We start from the raw sequence: 22,238 nt of genomic DNA, 5'->3' as shown, positions 1-22,238 counted from the left end.
ATAGAAATCTGGCATAATGGACTTGGTGTGTTATCCATTGATGTGGACACCTTGATAAAGTGATATATTTCTCTTGGATTTATCACACATGGCCTGTACCTTTTCGAGTTTTCAAGTTCTATCTATCTATCATGGAGCTCAGCCGATCTTAGGAAAAAGTACTCATCTAGACGTTTGCCTCCATAAAGTTTTCATACGAACTTTTTAAGAAAGGTCCTCTTCCAGCTCGCCATTAAAAAGAACAAAGCCTATTTATTTCCCCGACAGAATCCCTCGGGAGAAACGCGCACTCTTCTTCTTCTTCTTCTTCTTCTTCTTCTTCTTCTTCTCCTTCTTCTTCTCCTCCTCCTTCTCCTTCACCGTGTCCTCTACGTCCCGCAGCTCGCGTAGGCGTGTGCGGGGCTACCACAGCTTTTTGGATAATTACAGCCGTCGGAGACGGCCGGAGGCAATTATAATTGCCGGCTCCTTTCGCAATTATAAGTTTCTGCAAGACTTGGCGTTCGGCGGGAAGGGAGTTGGTGCTGGTTACTGGTGGTACTCGTAATGGTGCTGCCTGATGATAGTAGTTGTGTTAGTGGTGCTAGTGAGACCTGCCGCGTTACGTGGCGCGAGCCAGTATAACGGACGTGACTGGAGTAAGAGGGAGACAACACGAGCTTGTCGAGGAAGAGCAAGGGAGTAAAGAGGTGTACGCGCTATGTCCTATAGGTACGTGGAAACGTTAATTGGGGCGACCTGCTCGAAAACTAGTTACCGCCAAGGGTTGCCGAGCATCAAATCATCGACCAAGCTATCCTTTAGATCGAGAAGACAGCGATAATAAAAGAGTGTTCCATTTTCTCTCGATCGAGTTTTAATGTCATTGAAACGTTGTTTCGGAATTAAATACTATCGAATTACTTTAAGAGATACGTGGTTACATTTTAGCGATGACTCATCGTTGACTAAAATTTAAGGCACTTAACGAAAAGCACGCTAGAGCTTTCTCTAGGGAGCGGATTTCAGTATGTACGTAGTACATCGGTGGAAACAGCATTTCCTTATTGAGCGTATACATCGCAGTAGTAATCTCCTCTCTCGTATATCACTCTGCGGCAGCCTTTACGATTTTTACCGAAAGCCAAACGTTCGTGCTCTTCGCCTTCTCTCTACTAGCGCAAGCACCCCTTATGTATTACCACCACTGTCTTCCGCCATCTCTCTCCTAGTACTATACACTTTCTCAGAGTTACCGTTCTTTCTATCCTTCTCTTTCTATCCTACACCCTTCACGATCTTTTCTTCTCTCCTTCTCTCTTTCTCTCATAGAGACATATACATGCATACATGAAAGCGCACACATACACACTCTCTTTCGTCGACGCCAACGGAATCGGTGGCTTCGTGGCACGGAGAAGTTAATTATAAGCGATACCAATCTCTCGAGGTTGTTGGGTGGTTGGTAGGACTGGGAAGCCCTGACAGCCAATTACCACTCCGTACCGACCCTCGCGCACGAGCGAACTCTCCCTTCATCCCTCGGACACCCCTTCGTCTCTCTCCGTCTCTCTCTCTCTCTCTCTCTCTCTCTCTCTCTCTCTCTCTCCACACACACGAGCGCATAGTTCTGGCGTTCTCTCGAATAAATCCCCCCTCTCTCTCTCTCTCTCTCTCTCTCTCTCTTTGTCTTTCTCTCTCTCTTGCTTTCTCGCAGGTTCTACGTGCTGTCGCACACAATCCAACGAACATGAGCACACACATACTTAACGATATAGGAAATTAAAAGACTAGGCGATGATTGCGCACGGCCTAAGTTCCGCGTTCGAGTTTGGCTTTCGACACCCTCTTACCCCTTTCTCTCTCTCTCTCTCTCTCTTCTTCTTCTGCTTCCCTTTTCTTAGTGGCAGGAAAAAGAGAGGAATGCGATTCCACCAACCTTCCGTATATTCTATACGCCCGTTAGCGCAAATTACGAAATCGGTTGAGAAAAGTGATTGGGATTGGTCCTCTTTAGCAAGGGGTTAGCCCGTTTCGCTTCGTTAAAGTAGCCAGCTGAAACAGACAGATAGGAGATATATATATATATATATACACAGAGGGAGACAGACAGAGAGAAAGAGAGAGAAAGAGAAAGAGAAAGATAGATAGTACCTAAGCGTTTGATCGAGGATCGAGAGAATGGCCTCGAATCGTCCGGTGAGGGAGACGAAGAGCGAGATTATGAGCTCTTGCACGAGCTACGCTACGAGTGGATGCTTCGATGCCGAGGGTTCAAACGATCTCTTTACCTCGTGAGAAGGATCTGTATTTCTCTCTTGTTCTCTCCACCTATCTTCCTTTCTTTCTTTCTTTTTTTCTTTCGCCACGATTATGCCTGTTTTAAAGATGAGCCCTTTGCACGGTTGAAAACCCTACTTGTCAACCTCTGCCTCATCTTTTACCCCCTTTGATTTCCATTCCCACGCATTTTCCTGTCCTATCGGTTGCAGATGTATTCTTCCGAGATAATTTCCCGACGCTAAGATTAAACCGTAAGAAGATTCGCAAAATACAAAGAGAGATTTTCCAAGAGAGAGAGAGAGAGAGAGAGAGAGAGAGAGAGAGAGAGAGAGAGAGAGAGAGAGAGAGAAAGATCTTTTCAATGTCGTTAGAAGTTTACCGATGCTAAAGTCAAAGTGCACTCTCGAACTGAACGTCTCGAATCTTCAAAAAAAAAAAGAAGACAAAGAAAAAAGAAAGAAGTGAATAAAAAAAAGAAGAAATGCTTTCCAATGTTCCTAATGATTCTAACCCAAATATCAAAGATACAACGTGGGTCTTATTCGATAGGATAAGATGTTAGCCAAACGAAAGACGAAAAGTAACGACATCGGGAAGGGCTCGTACAATCAACCAAAGGGACAACGACGTTCTACGTAGGGTAGGAAAGCGAACGTAACGTAGAAAGGAGTAGGGTGGTTAAAGAGAGGGGTGCGGCGACGTGCTGGCTGGCAGTTACCGGGCTTGGCTTGTACCCTGGTTGGCCCAGAGTTAATTATAACCGATGGTTATCAACCGGTTAACTCCGACACGCCATTACGTGCCTCGGCTGCCACCTCCGTCTGTTTCTATCTCTCTCTCTCTCTCTCTCTCTCTCTCTCTCTCTCTCTCTCTCTCTCTCTCTCTCTCTCTCTCTACCTCTCTCTCTACCTCTCTCTCTCATTTTCTCTCTCGTGTTCTCTATGTACGCCATCGAGAACGGGAGTCTGCATCGAGATTTCCGAGTTTCGCTTTACGCTCCATCGCAAATTCAACCGCACAAGCACGAATCGCGAATAGACCACCTTTCTGCTACCCCTTTCGCGCTAGGAACGAAGATTTTTATGGAACGAGATTCGACCACGATTCTCCTTCCCTTTAATCTTGTCTTTTCTCAAATGATACAACCGATGCGAGCAATGGTACTTGTAAAAATTAGTTTGCCGCACTGTAAAATTCATTGGGAAGGGTAAGAAAAAAAAAAAAAGAAGAAAATTAGTGCGAAAGTACGTGCTCGACGTCGAAGAACAACGTTTTTATGAATCGCCGGAAAAGGGCAAGCATAATGAACGTTCCTCGAACCTTTCTGTTTTAATTGCAATTAAGTTTCAACGTAGGACGCACGTTACCCGTACTAGTCCGCTAAAAGAAAAGAAAAAAAAAAAAAAAAAAAAAAAGAAAAAAGAAAAAAAAGAAAGAAAGAGAAAAAAGAAAAAGAACAAGAAAAGGAAAAAAAAGAAAGAAAGCAGCCACATTTGCGAAGGTACAGAACGCGGTTTCCTTGTATACCTATTACTACTACAACTACTATTACTACCGCTACTACTACTGCTGCAGAAAAAGAGAGCGATGTCTCTACCTTTTTCTCTTCGCTCTCATTAACATTTAATCGAATACATTCGGAACGCCAAGTGCCGCTTACGATTAAGTCCAGCTAAGACTCTTACGTTCGGAGTAGTACTCTCCATTATTGATGCATTCGATTACGGTGTACCACTCTAGCATTGGTATAAATAAAAAAAAGTAAAGGGGATATTAATCGATCACCTTCGAAGCGGAAAGAGCAAGAAAAAAAAGAGAGAGAGAGAGAGAGAGAGAGAGAAAGAAGGCTCTTCTATTCTCTTTCATCGAAGGCCGTCTCGCATGATCGCCATCTTTCACGAGATTCCTTGCGCACGATCTTCCACGCAAGAGCGTAAAAGCAAAGATGTTCTATCTCGCTCTCTTTCTCTCCCTCTTTCTTTCTCTCTCTCTCTCTCTCTCTCTCTCTCCTTCATTTCCTCTCTCTCTCTAATCGATCGCCGAACGGAAGTCTCTTTGGCCATAGTGGCGCGGGTATCGAAGTTAACGGGCGAGCGTTTCTCGAGAAATCAATCCGAGAATGGTCTCGTTAATCTGGCGGGGGTGGTTTCTGGATGCTTGGTTGCTCTTACATCACGTAACGGGGCTATCCCCTGCTAGCATCGAGCACCACCACCACTACTACCAGCAGTACCATCAGTAGCGGCAACACCACTAACACAACCAGCATCGACACCAGCGGCAGTGGCAACGCCACCCACGCACACCCATCCCATTCCTCCCCCACGACGGCCCCTTCTCTACGGTCTAGGTCTGCAAGTGACTGAGTGGTTATTTAGGTAAGAGCCACCCTCCCCTGCACACGGAAGCTGCTCCTCTCTCCAACGCTAAGTAATGGTCCCGCAACATATTGTGCAAAAAAAGCTCGCTCGCTTATTTACGCGAAGCTAAGAGCGAGACAGAAATAGAGGAAGATGAGAGAGTGAGAGAGAGAGAGAGAGAGGGTGACTGGAAAAGGAAGAAAGTCTTGCGAAAGAGAAACATATATACTCGAAGATATAGATGGACACACACGGATCTTACCACGTCGAGAGTGAAAGAAAACTTTAGGCCAACTTATTACTCGCGGCAACAAAAGAACTAGAGAAAAGAAGCAAATTACGCTTTTCCTTAAATTCACCAAACTTCTGGAACTCGTCCTGCCTTTTCTTTTCTCTCATCTTATAACGCGACTTTCCATCGAGTTAATAAGCGAAATAATTCATTTGAACATATCTGATAAATTGAAAATTGAACGACACAGACGTTTGAAATAAAAGGCCGAGTCATAGATCGTCGAATTTAAGAGACGAACAAAGATATAAGAATAGAGAGAGAAAGAGAAAGAAAGTAAAAAAAGAAAAGAGCATTAAATCATAGCGATATCATGCGCCTGTGAGAATCCGTGACTCCCATGTCAGCGACGTAATTATGGATTAGGTGAATGGAAAGCTGCTTTTATCGCATACGGAGGGTGTCACTGAGAACCCATTGTTGGCGTCTACTGCTATAAGGGGATGAATGGGCGAACGCGCGCTTGATACTCTTACATTGAGAAAAAGGTCACAATCGTACTCAAATGGTTCCAATTTCATGGCTCGCCTGTACGTGTGCAAACGAACGTGAAGACGTCCCTTGGAGTTTGTGTGTGCGTGCTATATTCTCCTACGATATAACGAACAAGAAATATAATCCGTAGTTACCCGTAGCTCCATATATCTATCCGAGAATAATAAATAATGGTAGTTTGTACGAAAAGCGGAATATCGCTTATTCGATTGAGAACCGAAGGGGATTTTTTTTTATGGCGATTCAGATCTAAATCGTTAGGGATCAAGAATCGTACGCATACGATATATATATATATATATATATATATATATATATATATATATATATATACATATATAGTTCGATGACGTTAAGATAACGTCTTCAGAGAACGATCGACGTTCTCGAAGAATTGATGCGATTCAACCGTTTAACGAAGAACGATTCGCCAAAAGTTTCTCGTCCGTCTCGACGTAAAAAGGACGCGACTTCCGCAAAGTCATTGCCGACGAAGTGAACGAAGAGAAAATATATTCACCCCATCCCCCTTCCCACGAAAGTGTGGCTTATATCGAGCGACGTTCTTTTTGCATAGAAACTAATTTATGGTTTATCTAAGCCTACATTTTTGTCAGACTGCGACCGTCCTCCAAAGCTCTTCCCCTAAGCTTCACTAGGGTGACGGGTATCTATGTGAAAGGATCTAATAATTACCGATGTTTAACCTTGCGTGACGTTGGGTTTCCCCTCTCTTTCTTTCTCTCACTGTCTGTCAGGGACAGATACGTTGCGTTCGAGATTAACTGGAAAATTTGTTTTTTACTTTTCCATGATATTTAATGGATGGTTCGCTATAAAAAAAAAAAAAGAATAAGAAAAAAGAAAAAGAAAATTGAATCTGTCTGATCGAAAAAAAGAGAAGGAAAAAAGTACGGCATCCTCGTACGATACACGAAAGAAGAACTAACGATTTTCACATGACGTTAATTGTCACGGTTGCGAAAAATCAACCGTAGACAATGACGAATAGTAAAGTAAGCGAAACGAATGCAAAAATATTCGGATCCCACGCTTAAACCTCACCATGTCCGTCGTTTTAACGTAGAGCACAATAAATAGTAAGCGTTTGGTAAGAACGCTAACGCTTGGGACCGAATACTAGGGTAAAAGAGATGATCTGATTACGAACGCATCATGGGAAAGTCAGACTTCGTAAAGCCGAGGGTAGAAAGGGGGATCGGTTACTGTCATTGTCCTCTTGGTGTTGTTGACGAACGTAGATACGTCGAAGGGCTACATACATTATAGGTACTTACTCTATACTTTGATTTTTCCATTATTTTCAAAGTCGATTAATCGAAGAATTTTCAATTCTCTATGCGAAGCGAGAAATCGGAATAAGAGAGTAACGTTACGTTTAACGTTACTCTCAAGGAAACGTTTTCGCGAGAAAGAAAAAGAGAAAATGGTGGAAATGAAAAGAAAAGGGAGCGCCACAATGGGGCAATACGGTTTATCAGAAGTCGTGATACCAACGCGTTGGACGCGCCTTTTCGCCGCGCGGCTCCATCAATAAAACCTAGTGATTTAGCAAGTCTCCGGTGGCGCAGAGTACGGTAGAAGAAGGATGGGTTGGGGTGTATGGTAGGCGAACACGAATTTCCAAGATAAAGGGGTCAACAATGGGCAGTAACCGATGGTTGCTGTTCGGCCACTGTCGAAATGGTGGCCTCAATCACTCGCCGATAACAATGCCACGGGTCTGGTTTATAAATCCGCGCATTGTTGCCAACTTAAAAGCTCTTGCGATCTAGCGTTAAGGAAAGGAGAAGGAGAGAAAGAGAGTAGGAGGGTTTAGCAAAGGTTCTGGACGATGACAGCTACGACGTTGGCAGGCTGAGTTGCAGGGTAACGGTCGAAGTAGGAGAAGAAGGCGAACGAAAGTAGAGGATGAGGAAAAGGTAGTGGTGATGGTGGTGGTGGTGGTGCTGGTAGTGGTGGTAGCGATGGTGGTGGTTCTAGAGGAGGTGGAGGTGACGGGTGCGAGAACTCCAGCGTGCCAGAGAGACAGGAATGGGACCGAGCCTCGGAGGGTGGCAGCGGAGCTTGAAAGCCGTGTAAAAGCATTGAGAGCACTTTAATGAATACGATTAGGGGCGTTAACTGTGAAGGATTGCCAACCTGAAGAAAGTGCCGCACAAGGGCAGGGTCCTTCCGTCGAGTCTTTATATACTTTTACCTCGGCTAACTTACCACCTTACCGAAGAAGCAGATCCTCTTCGTTCTATCTATCTATCTATCTATCTACCTACCTATCTACCTATCTACCTACCTACCTATCTATCTATCTATCTATCTATTTCCACCGATCCACCGATCCATTTCCATCTTGCTCTGTTTCGCCTTTCCTTCGAAAAGGACGCCTCCTTCTGGATAGTCTCGCTTCGGCCTCGGTTGATCTTGCTCTTTTCAGCTCCTTACTCCATCCAGTTCCGACCTCCCTGGATAATGTAATTGCTTTTATTTGCATGGAAAGTCTTACCGCGGCGCACTCTAACGTATTGACCCACGAGCGAGCGAGTGAGTGAGCTTGGCACGAGTCGCATAAATATTTCCTGTGGTTTATCGACGTCGACGACAACGACACAGGAAACGTTCGATAATCCACAAAATTGCGCTTTAATTACTAATCGTATTATAACCTTCCTCGTCATTTTCGGATCTTTCGAGAAGTACGTAAAAACAAAAACAAAAAAAATAAATAAATAAATAAAAGAACAACAACGCGAAAGTCGATGAAAATACATCGTACTTCCCTTCGGTACTTCCTCCCTTTTGTTGTTATCGATTTTAATAATAATGGCCAAGCGCAAACGATGGCCGCTGGGACAGACGGACGGAGATAGAGAATAGAGAGAAGATACAGAGAGAGAGAGAGAGAGAGAGAGAGAGAGAGAGAAAGAGAGAGAGAGAGAACGACACGTGAGTTACGAAGTGACGGACGGGCGTGCTTAATGCGGATCGTATCCGGCAGAACGAGCGCATTCACGAGACACGTCAATTACGTTCTGCGTGCCCGTTGAGTTCATGCACGCGGTAGCACGAGAAAGAGAGAGAGAGAGAGAGAGAGAGATAGAAAGAGAGAGAGAGAGAGAGAAGGATATATATAGAGAATGTACGTCGTTCGTTTGTATACCAGATTCTATGCCTGCATCCTGCAGGTATGTCAATGCTCGTACGTACATACGTCGATATACGATCATTAGAGATGAATCATATGGAGCTACGATTTGAGAAAACTTTTAACTACCTTTATGAATTAACAACAAGGACACACTGTCACAAAGAACTATAACCCTTTCCATTTACTCGTAATAAATAGAAAACATCTATTTCTCTTTTAGTTTGTATAGTATGCCTTGGACTTTTTGTTCTATATTTTGATTTTCTTATTGTTTTTCGTTGTTTTTATTTATCCTACTTCATCGGTTAACGAAGTAAAGGGAAATATAACATGACGTCAAGGTCCTTTGTCGACGTTTCGATAGGACATGTATTAGCGAGCGAAATTACCCGAAATATTTGTCTGTAGGATGGACGGGCCTGCCGGAATTGTCTACGAAGCTAAGTTGATGCCAAATTAATTAATTCGAAATATGGTGAACCGGAAAGCCAAGATTAGTCGAGCGTACGTACCCACCCTCTTGTCCTCTCCCTCTCCCTCTCTCTCTCTCTCTCTCTCTCTCTCTCACACATCGTTGTTGTTCACATCACCACGTAAATAGCCAGTAGTTATGCTAGATATGTAGCGACAATAGTCGATTATGCAGATCGCGTCCCACGAGTCGCATGATATTCTCTAACAAATTGTATTTACGTTTCGCTAACTTGGTAAACAGAAGGATCATCGATCGACCATATGAAAACCTTTTCGAACTACGTTGAAAAAACAAATAACAGATACGAGACATTACTCAGTATTACATACATATATATATATATATGTAATGTTTTATTACAATAAAATTATATGTCAGATTTACGAAGAATTCACGTATGTAGCCGACTGCGAAAACTCAAGCGACTCATAGACAGTCTTGGAAAGGGCTCGTTTTAATATTATATCACGTTGAAATCTTGTTATTCGTTTACGACACAATCTGGGACAGTAGAAAAAGGTCCCACGAGGACGACTACGTTTCTAATGGAAAATATACGCCGACGCCGACGACGACGACGACGACGACGACGACGACGACGACGATGGCGACGAGGACGGCTCATGCGAATCGTAAAGCACGAATGTTTGTATTCCAACTATCTATGCAAGAATATACCGGTCGAAATAGCCGTATCCTTTTCCTCTTATATGTTGATATCTTATTACACGTTACCAATGTAACACGCACTTACGATACCTTAAAAATCATAGATGAAAAATAATAAAGGAGAGACTGCCAATCGTTAATTAAAAAGCTACGATCGTTAGAGTTATTATAACAATGAACGCATTCGACGTTTCCTGTTGGTAATGAGCTTGATTAGTTCATGCTTATTCAGACTGACAAGAAGGGACAAGAACGCGAATAGGAAATGCCGTTGTTGTGTTTGCATTCTGATAACACGTGTGGATTGCGATATAAATTCATCTGCTGCTGTTACTGCTGCTCTCATCACCGGCCTAAGATATCTTTGAACATTTCAACAGTAATGAAGAAGTTCTGATAAAATATCATTGATAAGGTGATCTAAATTCGATCGTTGCGATCGATCTCTTTGGAAAATTGCTGAAGAAAAAAAAAAAGAATATCTTGACAGAGTTATACTACTTCCTATTTTAGATGCGAAAGGTAACGAAATCTCGTCTCAATGCGTATAACATTTCGATGTTGATATCGATTTCGGTAGTTTGATTTTTACGATATGGAATCGTCGACGCCAGGAAACACGACGCTTTGCTTTCGCGTCGCGACGTTGCAGGCTGCCACTCGACTCGACCGCACTAGCTGACTCCACGCAATTATAGATCCCCTAATTACAGAGCCTCCACTTCCCTTCCTCCCGATCTTCTCGCTCTAGTTCGGTTAATTAATTACTACCTCATTAACTGACACAAACGTGCCGCGTTCTCTTCTATGGAAAGTAAGAGAATGGATCTTTCCCCCTTTTACGTTTTATACTTCGATAGTCCGCAGCTGCATTGTCTCTCTACGGCGCTCGAATTTTGCAAGACAAATGGATATAGAGATATTATTGTTGATGACAAAGCTTTGATGCCCAAAGTCCTTTCAATGAGAGTAGTCTCTTTCTCTTTCTTTCTCTCTCTATCTATCTATTTCTCGTTGTTGACGATCTCGCATCACACGTCGCGTGCGTTTCTGGCATTCTCGGTCATCCTCGATGACGTCTCCCCGTTGAAAAATAAATTCTAATTAAGGGAGCTTTAAAAAAACACATAGGAAAGGGGACAAAAAAAACAAATCGAAAGAATAAAAAGAAGAAGAAGAAGAAGCGAACGGACTCGTTATCGTACTATTTCGTCGTCCGACGATATCCATTTTTTTTCGTTTCCTTTTTTTCTTTCTTTTTGTTTCTCTCTCTCTCTCTCTCTCTCTCTCTCTCTCTCTCTCTCTCTCTCTCTGTCTCTCTCTCAGCCAACCACGATAAAGATATTACGAAATGCGCTACGGTTATTAATTACCGGTGTGGTCGGTTCATCGACCTATTTGTAATAGTCTCGTAAATGAACGAAACGACGATAACGAGTGACGAGCAGGAAATGAGGACCTTGAGGGTTCAGGAGTCGCGATGAGAAAAATAATGAAATCGGGACGTATTAAATGCGATGGCGGCCGATGGGGAAAAAAAAAGAAAAAGAAAATAAAAAAAAAAGTATTTTCGTGTCGGGCTAACGACGTGCTAGAATCGTCGTTAAATATACGTAATACCTACATAGAGTTCTCTGTATATCGAGAAGGGTGAATGGCTGTATCTCTCTCTCTTGGCCCAATGGCAATCGATACTTTACATCCAATCTCATTATAAGCACTTTGTACAAATTAAAAAACGCTCGACTTCGACGAGCGAAGCGTTCGCTAACTGTAATCGATTGGACACGAGATCCACCGGAAGCGTATCTAGTGTAAAATGAATTACGCGACTGAATGGTATATATATATATATATATATATATATGTGTGTGTGTGTGTGTGTGTGTATGTGAAGTAATCGGAGAAACGCGAGTCATCGTAAAAGCCCTCCCTACCATCCCCATCCTATCTTCTTTTTAAAAGACGGAACTAGCTGACCGAAATCACCGTCGACGTTCGAACGAAAAAGTAACCAGAGAGTTTTTAGTCGATTTAATTAAACGCAATTAAGTCGAGAGTTTTCCACCGTGGAACACGGGGGCCTTGGTCAAACCCCTTCGCCCTCCCTCTCTCGCCACCTCCTTTATCCTCCTCTTTCCGTGGCCCTTTCCAAACACCCTCCACCCCCCGGCCCCCTCTGAACGACGTATCCAAGAGGGGAGGAGTGTGCCACCCCCTGCTAAGAGGGTTTGCTTGTATCCCCCGAGATGCGTATACGTCATCCGATTAAAATTAGTAATTAGTTAATTAACTTAAGCGCGCAGTACTCCGGACTAAGTAAGTTGACCGCCTGATTATGATGCATCGCTCTTGACTTTGGGTTTATGCAAAAGAAGGAGGAATGAGTTGAAAAAATATTAAAGTGGATAAAAAAAGATAAAGTGAAGAGAGAGAGAGGAAGAGAGAGAGAGAGAGAATTCTTGAAATCTACTCAGCGCCGCGATTTATCTCAGACTATTCAACAATTTTCTACGTACATCTAAATAACGACTCAAAACAAAGATTTACTTGACTACCGAGAATAAGACCTTCAAAAATCGATCGATATCACCTTGAAGAGAAAGAAAGAAGAAGAAGAAAAAAAAAAGAAAACAAAAGAAAAAACCTGGAAAGAGACGAATCCAAGGGTCTACTTAGGTACGTCAGGAAGTTCGATTTATCAAGTTTAACTCACGCACCGGTAGGCACGGTCGCGTCCTGATGACGCTCTAGGAGTCCCGAGTCAACCCACTATCCTAATTTCAAAGTGTCGCAAGGGACGCACGTCGAGGAGAGCAATCCAGAAGTGCTTTCCCGTGTTCCTTAACTAGCCGTTCGTCGTTGGACGATGCCGAGTGTGTGAGAGCGAAAAGCTTACGTCTAATGTAGAAACGAGAATGCCTTCAGGATTTGCTAAGATAACGGTTGAATCCAAAAGGACATGTGATGTCGGACTTTCACGAAAGGAAGCTCTTGCTTTAGCTTTTTTTATTTTTTTTTATTTTTTATACTAATCGATCTCCTCGAAACAAAAAATGATTAAATCTCGTCGGATGAGTTCGCAGAGGATTCAAGATTTTTCTTTCTTTCTTTCTTTCTTTCTATTTGCAAGTGACAAGCAAACGTAACCGGAATCGCAACCTCTGGGAAAACTCCAAAGTAATGTATTATCGTTAAAGGACCGCAAGGGATGCGTTGACGGTGTCTACCTTTACCTACCTACCTTGTCGTTACTTTACTTTGAAGAATTTGTGCCCAATTTAATTCTCTCTTTCTCATCCTTTCCGATATTCAATGAGAAAAAATTATATCCTGAATAAATTGATCCTTCAATCCCTGACAATGTAAATTAAAAGAGTAAGGAGTATATCAAAGTGACCGCGCAAAAGAAACTATACAAAGTAACGGACAAGGAGAGATACCCGTATAACCGAGTCTTACCACACACGTCCACGACGAGCCTATATACCTTTGATTAGAATTTCTTTGGCCCCCATACTTGTCTATGAAAGTGTTATTTAGGATCAAGAAGACCGATGCGGGCTCTCTCTCTCTCGTGGGTCACTGACGATTAGGCCAATTTAATGGAACCTTCAACGTTGAATCGTGAGCAAGCAAGGATGATCCCACATGTCTCGTTTCCCCTACCTCTCTTGCCCTCTCTATGTTACTATATTATATACCATACATCTATACACATCGAATTAAAAAAGTAATATAAATAATTGACGTATCAATTGTTAATTCGTACTCAATAGATTTCGTTCGAAATAACCACGAATAATCATGTACCTACGGTCATTCACCGATTCTTCGTGATAAGTCTAGACATCATAAATAATCAAGCACGATATTCGGGCTTTTGATTGGCTTTCGATCGAAGAGAGAGAGAGAGAGAGAGAGAGAGAGAGAGGGGGAGAGTGAGAGAGAGAGAGAGAGAGAGAGAGAGAGAGTTGAGTATAGGCACGAGCCTGAAACTTGGATCGATCAACGGTATCGCAGATGACTGCAATTAGTGCTCGAAACGCGGAGGGTAACATACAAGTAGGTGTAATACGCGCGTTAATTACCTGGCATGTTTAGCATGCATTACGCAGAGCAGGTGCACGAGGAAATGCGTATCTACGAATTCGCGACCCTTAGGTATTTGCACGTGCACCTACGGCTGGAATTTTCATTTCGGCCGTTTGCAACGTGTTTTCATATAGGAGTAGCCACCTTCGATCGAAGTTTGCATACGCATCGAGCCATACCTCTCAACTTACTCTAATTCCAATGATTACCTTTAATCAATGTCCAACCATCGAACTAATTTCGTATCAATTTATATGCTAGTCCAAGAGTCTTTCATGATTAAAGTAAAACTAATCGTAAAGACAAATTGAAAATCTTAAAAGAATCAATAAATCAATTTGATAAACTTTCTAAACTAAATTGGTAAGGTGGCGTGACAAAGATTAACGGAGTATAAAATTTCGATGATGTTCTTTCGGTGGGATGTACCGTCAAGGAAATACATAGACCGCACATCATTTCCGGCCTCAAATATAATACTAACATTTCAGTGGTCGAAGAGTGAGACTGAGAGAAAGAGAAAGAGAGAGAGGTAGAGAGAGAGAGAGAGAGAGAGAGAGAGAGAGAGAGAGCGGCCTGGGTCGGGCACGACGCCAATATTTGCGCGTAAACGGTAATTTGTTTATGCTGGTTTGCCCGGTAAATTTACGTTCGGGCCACGACGCTTCCGTTGTGCGAGGAAGAAGGAGAGACATCGCTTTCGAATCGAATTCTCAAACAAATTGTCGTTTTCCGGTGAAGATCGGTACACAGTTCCGTCCTAGGTATCTTCTACGAAAAGAAAAGGAAATGAATTAAGAACGGATGACATTCGTCAAAGTTCTCTGATAAACGTACATTGAAAAAGTAAATGTAAGGATATAATTTATTGAATGAAAGAGAAACGGTGAGATGAATGTTTGTATCGAAAAGGAATCAAGAGCTTCTAAACACGGATCTTGCGGAAACACGATGCAGAGAAGAATGACCGTGCGCAAGCGCTCGTGAATGGAACAACCGGAAATGGTGGGGACAAGTTTAAAGGTGGGGGAAAGCGAAAGAGGAGAGTCTTCTAATGGAGTCAACAAACAAAAGCGAATCGATTTGAAATAATGGCACGCAGACGAATGGCATAAGGCGTGAAGTGGGGAAGTGAAGGAAAGAGAAAAGGAGAAAGGGATCTAAGAGAGTTAGAAATGGTGGGAGAAACACTGACGGGCTTGCGAGCCGCCGTGCGACAAATAAAAGCACTCAGCTCGCGAAGCTTTATCCTTATACAACTGTCAGACGTCTTAACACCCGTGGCGTCTGTTCTTTCTCGCTTCGCGAAAGCTTTACTCCATGTCTCGAAAGAAACTCGCTAGAAGATATTGCACCAACGTACAACAGGCAAGGTCGTACACTCAGATTAAGATACACGTAATCATGGAACATCTAATGACTATGGATAATATAGTCTCAAGAAAAGCTAGAATTTTTGTCGAATGATTTCGATTCTTAAAGATCGAAGATGTAAACGTACGACATGACCGATATAATCTCGTTTAAAATGCTTTCATGGAAGTTACTTAGTAGAAAGGTGACAGGAAATCTCAGGAGTAGTCTGGTAGTTGTTGCGACTACGAGAGGATGCGTACCGGGCCTTCGAAGTAAAGTAATTAAAATCAAACGCCAGTTCGCATTAGAGATGGAGAAAAGCAACGGCGTGAAAGGTGCGACGACGAGGAGAAGGTGGAGTAAGGCATAAATGGGAGTACGGGAGATAATGCTGGTAGAGTAGTAGTAGTAGTAGTAGTAGTGGGAGTAGTGTTGGTAGTGGTGAATGACGATGGCGATGGAGGTGGAACGGGTAAACAGGGCGCAATTAACGTGCAACCGTTAAATATGTACGCGAACGGGTTGCTGCGCCGGCGTGCATGTGTGGAGGGTGGCATAAATGCATTGGGAGATCGGACATTCGGTGCGTTGCAGCAGTAGCAGTAGCAGTAGCAGCAGCGATGGTGGTGGCGGTTGAAGCCATCTCTTCCTGTAGCCTGTTGGCACAGCCGCTTGATTAGCTCCGCCATATTTACATATCATTAGCCGATTGTTTGCCCGCGTCGGGGAATCCGACGTTCCCCAGGCTGCTGGATAACGTCGGTCCAGTGCCAACTACCCCTTCGTATTTCTCTCTCTCTCTCTCTCTTATCATCCTACTCTCTCTTTCACAATCATCCTACACTAAAGTCCTCGCATGCTGCCGCTTGCTAAACTACAGACATGTATATTTATCCATTTGCAAAACCCTGTAAACCATCTCTCTCTCTCTCTCTCTCTCTCTCCCTCTCCCTCTCCCTCTCTCTCTCTCTCTCTCTTCATAGCAAAATTCGCCTTAGGCATTAGAAGGAAGATAGAAGCTACCCGTTGATTCTATTTGATTCACAAACTAACGATACTAACCGATTCGCTAACGTGTCCTTTAAGTACGTGGTCACCAAACTTCATCGACTTCCTCTATTAACCCCGACGGTTCTTGACCTCTCGATACACCGGCCACACGCAATACTACCCTCCCTGCTGCTTGCGATATTTCCAAGCGAGAACCCCTCGAGTTCAAAGGGAATTAATTTTCATTCGAAAGTAGGAACGATACCTACGGTCGAAGCGAAAGAGGAGATTGCAATAGAAACGGTCGTTCGCTCGCTCGCTCGCTCACCTAGGGAACGCTCCAGCGAAATCTCTTTGGTGCCTCTGGAGAGATTGGTCTGTAACCTGTAAATCCTTCTGTGAATCCTCGTCGGTACGATCAAATTAATCGTGTATACTTGATAAATATGTTCGTTTCTTCAAAGGGAATATCATTGTTGGAATTAATCTATGAATATAAGAAAATAAATTAAACGAATCTTTTCTTTCAATTATTTCTTTTTTGACTGCAATGATTCGACAACGTTAGAAGGAAGAGGGAATAATGAGGCCGTCATCTATATATACTTTGTGTAAAAATGAGACTACTAAAGAAATATACATATTTTTTATATCAAACTTTTACTCGACATTGAAAGAGTATCCGTTTATATATATACACACACACACAGACGCGCGCGCGCGCGCGCACGTATATGTATGTATATATGTATCTATATATAATAATGAATATATAATAAGAGTTGAAAGACATAAGCATTGGTAACAAGATGTAAATCAATATATTATCCTGTATTCTACAAATAAATTATAACACCACAAAATGTATTTAAAAGGATGATTTACGAAATAAAGGTCAACATTTTCTTTTCTTTTTTTTCTCTCCGCGACAAGCATCTAATCAACTACGTTAATAAATAAATATATATATATATATGTATATATATATATATATATATATATATATATACATACATATATATATATATATTTAAAGACTACATTTTTCAATCGAATTGACCGATAACACGGCAAATATTTACATGATTGTTGTATCGTTACATTTGGTACACATATGTATACGCATATTATCCAACTCCACTGTGCAAGCTATATAATATAATGATAAGAATATAATGTTAAAATAAATAACGAATATCGTAGCATAATGATAACATTGGTTAAGGTATAAGAAGATAGATTAGTTTCTAATACCTAATATACCGTTTCCTTTCGTTTTACCAAGACTAACAATGAAAAGACGGGGATTATGCCACATTATTTATTTCACTCTCTACCAAGTATTTGAATTCTTGTAATATTAACGATCTTTATTTTTCTAGCCATCTATTGTAATGTAATAATCCATTTTTCATTACTGAAACCAACATAAGATCTGAAAATCGTAACAGTCCGTATTACGAATTATCTGTAAACACAATTGTATAGTAGCATTTATACAAGAAAACCGTGTAAGTAATTTCATACAATTGTCCTTTTAAATGATCGATCGTTACCTATGTGAGAAATTGGTTTACATATTTCACAATGTTTTCTTAGATTATTAGAACTTTATAATGAAAGTGATAATGATAGATCGTAGTAATGGTACAAGCAAAACTAATTTCTACAAGCAACAAAATCGATACAACATTTTGTTAATTATTATGAAGAATGTTGTATTTTAATTTACATAATAATAGAAATTCCGTAAACTCTGAAATAAGTTGAAACGCTGCCGCAATAGGGAGATAACATCCAATTGTCTTAAATATACAAAATTATCTATATGATGTTCTTAGAATAAATAATTTTTATCAGTGTCATGCAGTGAATCGAGCACATGATCAACAAAGATAACACTAACTGCTACATTCACTTATGGCTAAAATGTAAATTTAGTGGATTTTCAGTTAAACGTTCCAAGCTAAATTCCACGAGAAAGCTTAGAACGGTTATAGATGCTGCCATTGCATCGTCATAACGTTATTTGAAGATTCAATGCCTCTTGCTACAGACTCGTGCAATCCATGTCCAAGCCACATCTGATTCAACTCCTTATATTTTTCTTTGCATAACCGAAGTGGATTACCCCTTCTTAAGCCTTGATCCGTTTCTCCGTATTCATCGAGATAAGGTGGACAAACAAATGATCCTCGATTTGGACTTCTCAAAAAGAGTATCTCGCATTCGCGTACTCGTAGGAACATTCCAACTCCAGTGCCACATTTGGTCGCATGATAAGTACATGCACCGACCATCGTTTTATTTAATTCTGTCTGACAGCAATAGCTTTGGGAACATAACATTTCTCCGCAAACGAGGCACATGGTAGGATTCCTCGAGTCCTCCCGATCACTGTTAGGGCAAGTAAATAATGATATTGTATTTATCAATTCACTATAATCCTCCGGTAGTTCTACCAATTTATTAACTCTTAAAGGTTCTTTTATGATCACGACTGGACTTGTCCCGGCAAGGTGAGCTTGGACAGTGGGATGACTTTTCCATATTTCTATTAATTGCATGATGATATCCAATTTGGGAGCTAACAATTCGTTACATGTTATCGGTAATCCAAGATACGCGCATATATTCTCATACGTATCGCCGCCTAGTTTAGTTAATTCCTCTGGTGCTGGAACATCTGAGACAAAGTGATAATAGAGTGCGTAACATCTTAGAAATGGTAAGCAAGCTTCTTTGATGCGTCTCCATAATTCACTGGCAGTTTCATTAACGATGTTCACACCAAGAGCTTGAACTAATGGCAAAATCACGGTACAATTTGTAGACTCTTCCGTTTCTTGGCTGTCTATATCCATGCTCTCGTTAAAATCAGTTGTCAGTATAATTTTTACTATTAGGGATAAGAATACGAGCATCAATGCGTGCGATTCAAATATACCTCCTGTTATTATCGGAGGTGGAGTATCTGGTTTTGTATTGAAAAGAGTTGGAAGAGAATTAATCAGTGGAATCAAAATACCAAATGGATCCCACTCTAAGATGGATGGACCCTCCGGTGGATTTTCTAACAATATCGTTAGAAGGGCAAACGCGTGATTGCCGGTAATATTTTTTTCTGGCCACGTTGGGCTTCCACAACCTCCGTTTAAACATGTAGCTGCTAAAATGGCCGAGATTCTAGCGAGGCCTTCCAAACAGTCTCTTTGTCTGGAAGATAAAGCACCTAACAAGGGTTTGTCCATGTCACGTATAAGAAATTCAATGGCATGGACAGTGTACGCCGTTGATTTCCAGGCCAACAAGGGCACTCTGGAGTCTGCTTCGTATGGCTCAGCACCAAACCCTTTCGTATATGTCGCCTGTGCAAATAGATGTATCATCGTTACAAGATTATCTAAGAGACATGGACCAGATTGCGAATAAGTAGATTCAAAGATAGCACCAACAGTACCAAATTCTTGGTGAAGACTTTTAATAGGACACGCAAATGTGTCATGCTCCACGGAATTGTCACTTCCAATGATGTGAGCATCCTGAATTTTTGCGCTTGTACAATACCGACAAACGGGATCGTGAACATCGTTAAAAGATTGTGTCTTTAGATACCTTGCATTTGTTTTACAATCTAACGTTAACCTCATAGCCTCTAACCACATCTCGAAAGTCAAATTCGGTTGATTTTGAGGACGGGATTGCAATACGCCTAAAGGTGGTAAAAGTGGTAAAACGGTATTACTCAAGCATTCGCAAAGAGGACAAAGATACTCGTGTTTCTCTACGTCAAAACTTGCTGGTTGTCGTAATCGGTATGGACGTCTATTTTCTTTAGCGAGTACATTGTCGAAGTATTCTTGCCAACAATGTGCGTGCATTACATGACCGCACGTGCTGGTATGCGGCGATGCGCCTAATTTAGCTGACAGATATAGCGGATCAGGTTCTTCTGTATTCCCTCTATATTGACATAGTACAGTAGATTGTTGAACAAAGGCAGCGAGTACCATTGCTGGTCCGGTTGCCGTTACAATTTGATCTTCTTGACATAAAATGCACGTGTAGGTTTTTTCTTCGGGTAAATTATTTCCTTGATTATTACTGGCAGAAACTGGCGATGAACTTTCCGAACATTCCGTTAAATCCATAGCCGATCCTCGCTCGCTACTCTTATTCGCATCTAACGCTGCTGTTTCAAATAACTTTGCATTCTTTTTCATAAAAAGCTTCTGCATGGCTGCCATTTGTGTCATAATCTTAGCACGTTTTAAAGCTGCCATCTTCGTTCTCCATTCTTTACCATTTTTATTAGAATCCGCGTCGCTAACGTTTTCTGTGGTAGCTACCGTAGAAGCAGCAGTAGTGGTGGTGGTACTTTCTATCACGGTAGAACCAGCAACTTCTCTGTATTTAATAAGGATCCAAGTAAGTAAATCCTTATGTGCTTCTATACGAGGGCTACTTTTCAAGTCTTCCAATAATTTATAAATTTTCCATTTTGCAGCTCTTTCTGTGAATACAAGGAAAGGATAATAACCTGATTCCTGTTCTTGAAGTGCATATCCTATAAGATGAAGTACTTTGTGCACTTGCGGTTCTGAAAAACTTCTAGCTACAAACGTGAGGGCACGTTCTAATACAGTTTGCATAATATGGAGCATGACATCGCATTGCAAAAGATTTGCAACCAAACTGAATACTTCTGTTAGTTTCGGGAGTTTTGGTGGTGGACAACATTCTAATTTTCCAAGTGCTTTTCTTCGTTTTCTCTGAGCTTCCTCGGATCTACTTAATTCTTCCTTTGTGTAATGATAAAAGAAAACGTTATATTCCAAGTATAGATGAGGTTTCAGTTCGTAAACACCTTTACCGGCAGACGTATTTGGTGGTTTTTTAAAATCCGCTACATCGTGAATGACTCTTTCCATGCCCGTTTCGAGATGTACATCATCGGGCAAAGTTTTATTTAATTCCGAATGGGAAAGAGGCTTTATGCATAACTGCTGTATTATTTCTTTCTTCAAACGATCATCCGCTGTGACCTGTCCAACACCAGGAACGTATCTCTCTCCTATAATTGTTATAAGCAAACCAAGAAATTCCTCGACCAAATTAATCGTTTGCCTGATACTATCTTCTTCTGGATTTTTTAATGCATTCACCTCGAAATTTGGATTCGCCCAATTAAGAAGATTGCACTTGTTCAAAATATGTATAAGAAATTCATTACTCTCGATAAGGGATGCTCCAGCTTGGAGTAAAATAATATCTCTATCTAACATCTCGCTACGACACTTGACGTTGTGATAGAAATACAACTGATTCAACAATGAATATCCATTTCTTCTCCACATTCCAGCGTGAACTTGCGATATCATAGCTTGAGCCGTTAACACCGGCTCAATGATTTGCTCAGGTGTTGGTTTTGTTTGATTTATAAATTCGGGACATTGAAAATGTAAATTATGTTTTTCGAGATAAAGAAATAATCCTGCTAAAAATCTTGACAATGGAAGATGTATGGACACTGGTTCAGAAGAAACGTCGTATTGTAAGCATGTCGCGCTATGATCTGCTAGCTCTCTGACTTGACCTAGACCAGATTCAATTCCTGGTTGCTCATAGAGTTTTCTTAAGACTAATCTGAAAGCTTTAATTAAAACAATTCTATCAGAACCACACCATTCAAGAGCTAAACTAATAACTGGTGAAAGTTTAATATGCAAATTAAATGCAGATTCCCATTCAGGTTCATATTCCATATGTTGTCCAACTTGTCTTAATACCGCATCCATACATTGCATGCTGCAGAATAATTTTAATAATAATGAAATTCCTTGCAAAAATCCTCGTCTTAATTCATCAGTCCAAATATCTGGTTTTGCACTGAGTAAATATCTTAAATCATAAAGTATATATTGAGCTCTTTTAAAATATGTATTGGGAGTGTTCCTTTCAAATTCTAATTTACCCGCGGCATTGCACCTACGCGAACTTTCAGAAATAAATGTGTTCAACAAAATAAATAATACATCGTGATGTGCTATAAGATGATGAGCTAAAGTGGGAACCGTA

The 22,238-nt window shown here is 41.3% G+C and overlaps 1 protein-coding gene across 1 annotated transcript in view; it reads right to left on the bottom strand.

The window, feature by feature from the left end:
• Positions 1 to 16,962: 16,962 nt before the first annotated feature.
• LOC124955215 (E3 ubiquitin-protein ligase UBR2) overlaps positions 16,963 to 22,238 on the bottom strand; it is a 7,894-nt gene continuing 2,618 nt past the window's right edge. Inside the window, exon 2 of the mRNA XM_047509337.1 lies at positions 16,963 to 22,238. This exon is cut by the window's right edge and continues 1,361 nt beyond it. Coding sequence (XP_047365293.1) covers positions 18,155 to 22,238 — 4,084 coding nt within the window. The 3' untranslated portion in view covers positions 16,963 to 18,154.

The sequence above is a fragment of the Vespa velutina genome, chromosome 17 (assembly GCF_912470025.1).
Source record: "Vespa velutina chromosome 17, iVesVel2.1, whole genome shotgun sequence".
Lineage (NCBI taxonomy): Eukaryota > Metazoa > Arthropoda > Insecta > Hymenoptera > Vespidae > Vespa > Vespa velutina.
The sequence above is the reverse complement of the archived record's forward strand: the minus strand, read 5'-3'. Positions and strand labels throughout refer to the sequence as shown.